This window comes from Thunnus albacares, chromosome 16 (genome assembly GCF_914725855.1).
Source record: "Thunnus albacares chromosome 16, fThuAlb1.1, whole genome shotgun sequence".
Lineage (NCBI taxonomy): Eukaryota > Metazoa > Chordata > Actinopteri > Scombriformes > Scombridae > Thunnus > Thunnus albacares.
The window spans coordinates 16,961,304-16,973,330 of record NC_058121.1 but is presented as its reverse complement, the minus strand read 5'-3'; the positions used below and the strand labels follow the sequence as shown (position 1 = coordinate 16,973,330).

The window sequence follows — 12,027 nt, the reverse complement described above, 5'->3', positions numbered from 1 at the left end:
TTCTTGTTTAATCTCACTCGCTCCTTGCTTTATCCTCTTCGATCTCTCCCTCACTTATCCTTCCATCCTCGTATCTGCTCAGTCACTGTTGCTTTAGTTTTCCTTTCCCTCTCACTCTCGTCTCTGGCCCATCCTTCTGTCCTTTCTTTTCTCATCTGCTTAATCTCGCTCCAGCCCCTGTTCTATCCTCTTAACATTCACTACTGCAAGCACTAAGTTCTCAGGTGCTTATTCTTTGCTGCGCTCATTGCAGATTTAGATACGAGCATGAGATTACATACTAGCTCAGTGCTACATCTATACAACAAGTTATTATGCTTCACTGTGCTTGTGTCACTAAAGCCCCAGCAGGGTCTTCTTGCTACATCTTCAGGACCCTACAGATGGTCCAAAAAATCCTTCACACTGCCTCAATCAAGTAGTTTCATAAAGAGTATAATTCCAGGATCAGACTACAAAATAATTTCGTCTTTTGAAAAATACAGGTTAAGACTTGTCGTCTTTCTTGACCTGTGCCAGGTATGTAAGTAATCACGAGGGAGGTGCCACCATTTGCATCAACATCATTCTTCTTTCGCTTCACCATGTTTTACAGTTGGGCAGAGACGATCATTCTGCGCTCTCATTTGTCACAGAGCACGTTGTAGAAGTTGTCAGAGCGGGCAAGAGAAGGCAAACGAATTGTGTCTTCCAATATGACACACTGCTTCAGATAAAATGAACAACTGTCATGCTCATTTTTGTTCTCAATGACCCACATCTGTCAGGTCATTATGCTTATATCATGTAGTCTGATTCTGGCACAATGTGAAACAACTTGCTCGAGGCGGTCAAAGTCTCAAAAACTCAAATGTAAGGGAGCTTTAGACAGCAAAACACCCGACAACAGGCCCACCAATGCTACTGTAGAGAGTTCTTATTGTTGCAACTCACATTTAAATCGAGGGTTTTAATTTTTTTTCTAAGAATAGCTGCCCTTCCTGTTGGATTACCATTAATATTTCCATCAAAGAGCACTTTATTCATTTGTGTAATTATGCTCTGAAATGCCTTTCAGGCTATGAAATTACTTCAACCTCAAGTGTGTTAAAATGCCATGCTAATATGACCAAACAAACTTTGGCAATGCTTCTGCGGTGAGATGCATATATGCAACGCTGCAACAAAGGCCTTATTCAGATACTTGCCGTCTTTGTAATGAATCAGAAATTTAGATGATTAGAGGGAAGAGGCAGAGAGAGTGAAAGGGAGAGGGAGGGAGCGGCAGATGCTGGAGGGATTTCAGAGTCTATTCAATACAATTAATTATTAGGAACAAAAGCCAGTAGTGATGTGCCAATCTTTTCATGATGACGCTTTAAAACAATACCAGATAGAGCCTTCAAAATACTTGAGGCTCACTGATTTTGGTTTTTATTGTTTTCATGCTCCTTTGGATCCAAATGTTGTTGTGTTTCCTGCTGCAAGAAGACACAGATCAGCACTGTTAGCAATAATAGAGTTCCTCATGTAACGATGACAGCTCAGAAAATACCTCTGGTTATGTACCGTGAAGAGATGAATGGGAAGAAAATGCAAATGGTTGCTGAGTCTCAAAAAAAAATTGTGTTTGTGCTGCAAATGGTGTTTTTAAAACAATTTCTCCCCCTGGATTTTTGTATAATTGATTTTTTAAATCCAATTTTCCCCTGTAATGAAAGAAATGTCTGTCATATTCAGCATAAAAGGCAAACCAGTTATTTTTTTTCAGTATTTTTAGTAAAAAATAGAGTAGATTTATCTTTGGATGTTCTTTTTTGTACTACTGTAGGTGTATAAAAACACTCCAAACAACAAACCATGTTCATAGTTCAAATAAGAAAACAGGATGCTTTCAAAATGCTGTTTCACTGTTGAAACTGACAGCATTTTCCACGCTCTAGTGTACTGTATATATATATTTTGAGCAAATCTCCAACAAAACTTGATAGTGTCTGCCACTTTTTTTACACAGTATTTCCCATTCAAGCATCAATAATCCTTCAATGTGTTGCAGTTTCCTGTTTCAATATGTCTCCAGAGAGAAATTAGCCCACTTAGATGCAAATTAGCGAATCGCGTCATCTGGCACTATTGGCTGGCGACTGGATAACGAGCACTGCCAAAGACTCAATATATGGGAAAAAGTAGAGCAGCACAGTCTGTACGAAAGTGAGCAACCTTATCTCAATAAAATGCCAACAGGTCATGGAGCAACGAACCGTCTTCATCTGTCCATGTGTGCACACCGTTTGAGCGCATTTGTGTTGGCGTATGTTTATGTCTGTGAGTTGCTGTATTCAAGTATTTATGCCTGCATGTGATTCTGTATGTGTATCTGTGGGTTTGACTGTGTTCTACTGTAAATACCAACAGGGCATGACAGGAGCTTTACCTATCAGTCTACTGAGAGAGTATTATCACCACTTTACAGGTCGACTGGAAATGTCACACTGACAATTTGTTTGTGTGTGTGAGAGCACAAACAGTTAAGGATGTGTTTCTAAAGCCTTGACATTTTGGAACTTCACTCTAAACTCTTTTGGTCTGTCGACACTTGCTGCAAACTCGCTCTTCACTGGAAAACAACATTTAAGGCTAACTGAAAGGGGTCCAGTATAAATTTCATCCTTCAAAATTTTCCCAACAAGAACCTTCTGAGGTGAGGTGACGAGTGACGAGGAGACTTGTCACCACAGCATGGACCCATTATCTATCTCTCACACACACTTCTATTATTATCTCCATTTCCAACAGAGCAGTCTGTGGAGAGAGAATGAGATGAGACTTGAGTGTGTTTACCAGCGACCTACTTTTGCCATCAGTCCAAAGGGAAGTGGACAGGCCATCATAATATTGTTGCCTTTCGTCTTTAGTATTTAGCCCAGAGGACAGAAAAAAAGAAAGATTTTAAAGCAGGGCAGAGAATGACGTGATAAAATAATCCTAATTTATGAGCTCGAACAATTTGTCGGTGAAATGTTTGAGCTTCACCGTGCAGAATGAGGGTACTGTACGTGTTGCGTTTGGGAAATTGTGATGATATTTTTTCACTATTTTTTGACATTTCATTAACTAAACAATGAACCGATTGATCTAGAAAATAATTGGCAAACTAATCGCTAATGAAAATAATCCTATTCCCATTTGTTCCGTATATCCTGGCTACCTCCCCCTTCCCCGCATACAAACACATCCTACTGGGTTGTGTATCACAGGCTCTGTTGTGGATTATGTTGTACTGTGGATTATGGGATTAACACACACACACACACACACACACACACACACACACACACATATATATATATGCACACACACACAATCAGAAACTGACCTCGGTGGACTAACAGAAAAAGCACACTGAGTCTCGGTGGCACCCTGTGAGTAACGGGGATGCAGAGTGAGATAAACCTGACATGAATCCGTTTAAACAGTTGCCATCGCTTTCTCTTAATACAGCTTGATAGGATAATATCATGTAAAGCAGCGGTATTCAACTCAGTGGTATTATGTAGAAGAGATATACCAACCGACCACTTTAAATATATTCTAAGCAAAACAATGATGCTTATTTAATATTTTATAAGCAATTTAGCTACCAGACTTTATTGAAAATAAACAGAATGAAATAACGATTGTAATTTTAATTATTCATGTTATTAGCAGTTTTCTCTTAATTGAATCTGAATTCTTTATTCCCCACTGCATCGCCGTCTACACAGAGCAATGAGACTGCTTTGTGCTGGCTCAGTTTCCTACAAAGAGCCTGATTCCACCCAATCTCTCATTGCTTTATATAATAGAGATTTACAGCTGTAGTACAGATGCCGGCCATAGTTAAACCATATGTTTTTAGATTGATAAATTTCCTACCTTCACTGCTGCTTTTTTCCATTCATGCTGGCACGCTGCAAAAAAATTGACTTGACGTTTTCTTCACCACACAACAATTTTTCTCTCATTCTTGTCAAAGTTTTACTATCGCTGCATGAGTCCCTGAAAGAAGAGACTCTTTTAAAAGTTCTTTCTTATTGGTGCGTTTAAATGCTTTATGGAAAAATAGGGAAAAAAGCATTCATCAATCTAAGAACTAATGTATGCTTTGGAAAGAATCTATGCTAGTTTCTTGGTATACTCAGTCGTGATATTAAAGGAAAATTCCGGTTTATTTGAACCTGATGTATTTCCCATAAAAGTGGCGGTTGTGACTCTATATGTCCTACTAACTTTTCTCTCTGCAGCTCCGTTATCGAGAATCCAGAGGGTCAGATTGGGTCAAATGAGGCCTTGTGCATAGTGACGGTTATCAGGGAAACCTCTGTCAGCCTCCTACTGCTTTAGAAATAAACATGATTTCTGCATGAAGTTTGTTTGTGAGTCTGAACGAAAGTAAACACAGGAACTACATGCCTTTAGGTTCGAATAAAGCAGAATTTTCCTTTAATAATGATCAGTTACTGTCACCCGACTTATCCACATCCATAGCAGGCGACTTGTGCAGAACATCTGGCACTACAAGTTTCTTGTCATGCTGTCTTTTTTGTGTTGTAAATACTAGTTCATTTAACTGATGAAACATGTTTAGGTCTTAGTTCAACACAGGTGGCCGTGTGCCTTAAACTGCCACTCCTCTAAAAGATACTGAGTGCTGGCTCGAAGAAAAACCCCATGAAGACTATCTAAACTTCTCATTGAAATTACCTGTTTTTCAAAACTTATTTCTTGTAGTGTGTCTTGATGGTGATTTTGAGGATCATTTTGTTCAGAAATTAAGAAATTCAGTATTATTTTTATATTTTATAGTTTCATAGTGGCATCCTCGTCTTTGCCTTAATCTATCAGAATACACTTAGTCCTCCTTATATGGGGATAGATAACTTGTCTCCATACAGCCAATCAAATTACCTCATCTTTAACAATGTTTGCAGACTCTGAACAACCCACATTAGTATCCTGCTGAAGTTTCCTTCTCATCTAACTTAGAAACATGAACACACATCTTGTCCTGTGCTGTAGCTTGTTGAACGAGCCACTGAACTAACACTCTTTGGGGAAAAGTGCCTGCTAAAGTAAGTTTGCAGGCTAGATAGGCTTGCATATTAAACAGCATGTTTTACCTGAAAATGTCACTTTGGTCCTTTTAGATGCTGGTATGATCTTTATTCTTTAATGCCACTGCTAACGACACGCTGTCTGCCCATGGCATGCGAGCTACAGCACAAGATTGTTTACTTTGCCTCTAGATCCCCTGCTGCAGCTCAGTCTGCCAGCTGCTGTCAATCAAACACAGACACACACCTCAAGATGCTGGGATGAAAAGGTGCATTACTGACATTTCACCAAAGACCTGTTTTTTTTCTCGTTTTAATAAGAAAAAAACTTTTGACATTACATTTAAAAAACACATTGATGTTATTTTTGATTTAAAAAAAAGATGACGAAATGCGATTTCAGCTGGACTTCAAGGCTAAAAGAGAAGTTTATCTACATTGAGACTATGTAACTGAATAGTGGCTGCAAGAGGCATTAACAGGATAATGGCAGATTGAATTTCACTTCATTTCCTAAGATTAATTTGATTCAGTTGCTTTAAAACCAACAACATTACATAACCTGTCTTACAGCAGGTCAAAGGGGATCACAGTGTGTTTACTTCTTTAATTTTGTGATAACACCGTGAAATGTTTATCTGGAACATGTTAAAATGTAGTAGCACAATAAAAGCAGCTCAGTTACACAGGTATATTTAGCTAAAGTTCATCTAAAGCTGCAAATATTAGCCACTAAAAACTACTGGTTATACCAGAGTGTATTGATTTGAGCAAGGGTGTTTTTATTGCCCCTATATTTAGGTGTTATTCCTTCTTTTAGATTTACATAGTCTTCTTTTACTGCTTGTAATATTATATACGCTCTAAGCTTGAGGGTGACAGACTCTTAACTCTCACTCACAGACAGCAAGCATTATAACCTTCCACACTGCAACACTCTGGTGTAGATGTTGCGCTATAATATCAGACAGAGTGTTCAGCTTTACCTTTGACGCATTTTAAAATGTGTATTGTTGTGGAAAAACACTTGACAAAAAAACACAGGCTTTTTGATGATGAGAAGTGTGAGGTAAACATCCCTTTGCTCTGTCTCTCACTCCCACACACACACTGTCGCTCTTTGTCTCTCACAGACAGCCCAGTGATCCACAAAACATTGTGACAGCCTAGTTTCACTCACGCTGACAGCCCACAACACACACACACACACACACACACACACACACACACACACACTGACACCAGCACACAGAGCAATTAGTGTAGCTACTTCACAGTGGGACTCGGGGAGTCCCTGTCTATCCGTAACACTGTATATATTCATGTGTGCGCGTTTCCATGTGCTTATACTTGGATGTAAACTGCTGGCTCCATGGTAACACCGATCATTAGTGAGGTAATATCCTCATTTTGTATGCTTGAGTTTCTGATGTACACAGAAAGATGGTCTGTTGATACAAACCTAAATTGAGAACATATTATCTGATGAAAAACAACTACAGTGTGGAGCCTCATGTGAAGCAGAATTTACCCAATGATCTCTGTGTTCAGGGTTACGTTCAGGTACGTAACCATTAGCTGTAGAAACAGGCAGGTTTACTGCTCTCCCTGAAGAGAAAAGATTTTGTTTGCTATGTGATTTAGGTGAGACTGAAGACGAAGTCCATTTTATGTTTTATTGCTCATTACATGATGATTTAAGGGCCACAATATTTAGTAAAATGTCCTTAATTTATGATGAATTTGATGATGATTATAAGAAACGTGAGCTGTGTTTCAGGAAGGGAACCTTTTCGTAGCTGCATTTATTTGTACAGAGGACAAAGTTCTTTCTTCGCAATGTAATGTAAGTAGTTTTGTTCTTGTCTATGTTTGACAAATGTTTCACCACTGCAACTGTATTTTGGTGTCTTGTAAGTCTGTGTGGGATGGGCACTTGTATGTGCATGACATAATAACTAACTAACTATTCATGTATATTTGGCTACTGGTGAGCCTGAGAGACAAATTTGCATACATCAGTTTTTGTGAATAAAACTTTAAAACCATTCATATAACAGCACATCACTGCAGATCACACAGTGTTTTCATTGCATTAGGATTCACATTTTCCTTTGACACAGCTGTTTTAAAATAAAAAAATTTTTTTACCTAAAATGCCTAAAATGTATACACATGAAAAAAAATAAATGACTGTTTTGGTTTTTCTGTTGACATACAGGGTTGTTGATCACCAGAGTACTGTTTTGAATGTGACCACAGGCCACGCTAGCTATTAGTTCAAAGCGAGGATTTTACACTTCATTTGATATGGACCATACAGTTCCTGTTTTCAAATGTGTTTTTGAAAACCTCCTGCAAAAGCAGACCCTGCAAAAGCCGCAACTTCTGCCTCCAATCTAAATGGGTCGACTTTTATCTAAACACCCTGTGAAATCAGCAACACATCCCTCTTTCCTCCAGAACTCTACCTAGGTCTTTTTCCTCTGCGTGCCTCTTAAAACCAAGCTGTTTCAATGATTAAATTATATTACAAACATTGATTTTTAAATCTCTTTCAGACATCTGTCATTAGGAAACAGGAGGCAGCACTGCATTTGCCATTATGGCTGCCAATCGATCTTGGCTCACAACGGTCGCAAAGCCTCGCCACTTGTTGCGTTTAAAATCCTCGTGCGCTCCGTTGTTTCTGCTAAAGCCACACCGCATGAAAAGCTGTGTGACAATTGATTCTGACAAGTTGTTTTATCTGTGGACACGCAAAACCGTTATATTCAGAAAATGATCCTCCTGTTTTCTTGTAGAGATAAATCCTCTGTTGGCTGTTTGTTATAAGCTCCCAGCGTTTTCTAGACACTAGAAGCCCAAAAGATGCTGCTCGTCTGGCTGCATCCCAAGTCCCGCTGTGGTCAACAGCACCATCTCAAGTTCATGTGGAGCTACACAGTAACATAAACTACAATGAAAAAAGCCATTTACAAGCACAATGCATGCTGCAACATACTGATCTGATCACATTTTATGCGTCTCAGAGTAGAGACTGAATATATATGTACATGCTCTTCATCAAATTTTAAAAAGAAGTGAGCTATTTCCTCCATCCTCCACTTCTACACATCAGGAGATTCTTGTCCCGCTGCATCTCTGCACCTCAACTGCTAAACCTTTTAACCACATACTGCAACGTCTCGAGGCCCATCAGCACTGCATTCATTCAGTTGCTGTTTCACTACAGTGCCGAGTTTTGAAAGAGCTGGCAGGGTGATAATGTCTAAACTGGGCTGTAATGGAAATAGAAAGGAGCTCTTCAGCATCCCCATGGTGTTTGATCAGGCCGGTTTGGCTCTCTTTTAGATTCTGCTAAGCACAGGAAGTTTAATTGTTTTAGATAAAATTGTAAAAAAAAAAAAAAAAAAAGGACCCCTAAGTCTCACCACCAGCACAACAGCAAATAACTCTCACCCAGATTAATTAGCTGAGATAAAGGGCAAATTGATGGTAAATGGACTGGAAATGCACATTCATATAGCGCCTCTCTAGTCTTCCGACCACTCAAAGCGCTTTACACTTCATGCCAACGTTCACCCATTCATACACATTCATACACTGGTGGCAGAGGCTGCCATGCAAGGTGCCAACCTGCTCATCAGGAAGAGTTTCTGATGCTCATTCACATGCACAGCTTCCAGGAGCAATTTGGGGTTCAGTGTCTTGCCCAAGGACACTTCGACATGCGGACAGGGGGTCGAACCACCGATCTTCTGATTAGTGGACAACCCGCTCTACCTCTGAGACACAACCACATGTGCCCGAGAGATGAAAAATAAAGTAAATAAATAAAAAATGTACCAATTTATTATCCCGTAAAAATAATCTGGTGCCAGCAAATGTTGCCCAACTGCTACATCTATGGACAGCAACTAGCTGGAGAAACTAACTCTCCTGTGTGTGAGCAAACAGCCCCCTCAGGTGGTTCAATGTTGCACTTGACAGCCAGATACATAGCGCACACACACAAAGTATGTCTCTGTTTGTGTGTGCGTACTAACCGAGCTGTAGTGAAGTCTCTGTGTGGTAATATCCGTCTTGTTGCTTCTTTTTCAGCATGGAACAAAGATCCACTCGCTCCACCTTTTGGTCTCCAAAAAACCTAAGTATTTCAGTGAGAAAGAAAGAAAAAAAAAAGAAAAAAAAAGAGACAGTGAGGGAGTGTCAGAGAGGAGAGTGATGGTGCCTCTAGCAGCAAGTGATGACAGATGTCAGTCATCGTGTAGTTAGTCACTTGACAGCTAGGAGCGTTTAAATTAGCCACTTTTTGCTGCATTGTGTAATTGACCCATGCGCACATTTTCACTCTAAAAACTACAAAAATAGAGCCATCACAAAATGTAGCGTTACTGTACACATTCAAACAATTGATGAGATTGTTTTATTGAACTATTTGAAGGCAGAGGTGAGTCAGACTCTTTGCCAAGAGTTAGAACTGCATTTGCTATCAGAGGGAAATTAATTATAATCAGATGTGGTTCTTTACATCTTATGACTTACTGGCCTGAAGCTTTGATAACATCTACAGTTTAATTAAGAATGAAGCGTGGAGAAAGGATATTATACAGCGCTGTGCTACACTAATTATAGAGTACTGATCTTTTTCTATATGGAAAAACTGAGCACCTACCTGTTTGTATAGCTGGAGTAAAGGGCCGGGTCCACACGCTTTATACCCTGAGAGAAACAAAGGCCAAATACTGTTTAAATCAAGTTTAATACACTTTTCGTTCATTCCTGACACAAGCAAACAGAAATATAAACACACACAGACCGGAGAAGGACAAGAGTGCCGTCCGGCAGGCGCCAGGCAGGATAAGATGTCATCAGGTGTCAAAGGAAAACAAGATGCTGTCCTTCCTGTCTCTCCTTCTGACCACTGCTCGTCTGTGCTTATCTTTCTCTCCTTCCCCCTCGTCCGAACACTTCTTTCTTTATCCTTTTCACAGCCATTCCCTCCCTCTACCAGTCTCCTTTCTCCTCATCTCTTTCCCTTATACATTCCCCCCCCCCCCCCAATCCATCACCATATAATGGCCATCTCTTAGCCTGATATCATGAACTATACAGTTAAGTACTCATTTAATTGTCTTTTAAAATATCACAGCAGTAGTGGTGTTGGTATGTTATTCCTGCTAGTAGTTTTGGCTGGTGAAATGATTTGGCATCTCACTATTGGGATGACACATTTAGCAGCCACTGAAAGGAAAATGAGGAGAATGAAAAGGACAGCTGGAAACCGAAGAACACCGCTGCAGCTGTTTGGTAGTTCTGTAAAAGCTGGCTAATGAAAGCTTTGCATAAAAAAAAAATGTCTTGGCAAAGGATAATAATTTGATACCTTTGACATACAGTAATTGGTGTGAAAGTGAAACTGTTCTGACTTTGTCTGATAAAACTGAAATGTTGTGTCAGTGCAGCCTGATGTAACGACAGGAATCACTGAATATATAAACGGTCACTACAGTGTGAAAACCACTAAGCTGTTTGGACACATATGTATGTAAGTACAGTGCAAGCTGGGTGATGCTTCTGATTTCTAATATACTTCCCAGTGTAGAAGTGCAAACACACACTGTTTCTTTTGTACTGGAGCATTAGAGCTCTCTGCAGCACCTTGACAGTCAACAGCTTCTGTTTTAGTACAAATTTAAGAGCTTAATGGGCTTGGATTTCCTGACTTACTTACGTTAAATTAATAAAATGTTTCTTAAAAATGCAAGACTTTAATTCTGTTGCTAATTCATATATACTACTAGAACTTTTTTTTAATCATCACGTTCATTAAATCAGTTAAATACTGTCAGTAAGAAATATATTGGACAAATAATAAGTATACACAATACATATGGTACATTATTGAAAATGTGTGTGTGTGTGTGTGTAATACGTGTATATCTGCACACCTGAGATCTTAGTTTTGCTCTGGACAGCTTCATGATGGTGAGGTGGGGTTCGAACCCACGATGGTCTCCTTGCAGAAGACCCTGCTCCACAAAACGGCTGCGCAACAACTCTGCAACACACACACACATAAAGTTTTAGTCTAATTTTAGTGTTAACACATGACTCAACCACAGAGCTAACTGTAAACTGTAAAGCAAAACAAAAGTACTCTATAAATTTCTTCCCGCTGAATCATCTCAACTTTCCTTCACAGATTTCTGTAAAAAGCATAACAAAGGACATAAATAGTGCAGACGCAGATGGCTGTGGCTGAGAATGTGTGTCAGGGGATGGAAATAAAAAAAAGCTTTTTAGCCCATGAATCATTTGACCACTCAGATACAAGGGCATAAACACATAGGCAACCTGCAAGGGCAGACACACACACACACACACACACACACACACGAACTGATGAGGTTTAGAGGGAAACCACAGCGGTATTTTTAGAGGAGGAGCTCATCGGGGAGAGAAAGGTTAGTATATAATCAATAACAGCGGTGGAGAGAGCAGACAAGAGGATAGGAGAGTCTGACTTCCTGTTATTTCCTATTTTGCTCTTCTAACAATAACAACAATATGGACGGTCTCCTCTGTTGTCCTTTCTTGTCGCTGTTTCATTTATCATGTCAGAAATATGAGTTCGAAAAATTGAGACTTGGTACGATTCTTCTGAATGCTCTTTGTAAAAATAAAAACTTGTGAAAATGGTCCGCTTCCTGCAACAACAGCAGTTCCATCCGAGGCCTTACAGGAGCTCAAGTCTACATCTACATACAAGGTGAAGCATTTTGGTTGTGGAACTAATATAAAATAATGAATTTTTACACCCAAAGCTATTATTGTTCCTTATTTTCAAAACATTTCCTGTCAAAAAACACACACTCCAGATTAAAAAAACACTCAAATAAATGATAACACTGGCATTTGTTGTATAAAGTAAGGTAATACATTAAAAGAA

At 39.4% G+C, this 12,027-nt stretch overlaps 1 protein-coding gene across 2 annotated transcripts in view; it reads right to left on the bottom strand.

Annotated features, from left to right (window-relative positions):
• LOC122999849 (A-kinase anchor protein 7-like) overlaps nucleotides 1-12,027 on the bottom strand; it is a 44,012-nt gene that overhangs the window by 23,729 nt on the left and 8,256 nt on the right. For both annotated transcript variants that reach the window (XM_044377160.1, XM_044377161.1), the window contains exons 7-9: nucleotides 11,027-11,136; nucleotides 9,751-9,797; nucleotides 9,122-9,222 (exon numbers count right to left, since the gene is read on the bottom strand). In XM_044377160.1, the coding sequence (XP_044233095.1) occupies nucleotides 9,122-9,222; nucleotides 9,751-9,797; nucleotides 11,027-11,136 (258 nt within the window). The remainder of the gene's footprint in view (nucleotides 1-9,121; nucleotides 9,223-9,750; nucleotides 9,798-11,026; nucleotides 11,137-12,027) is intronic.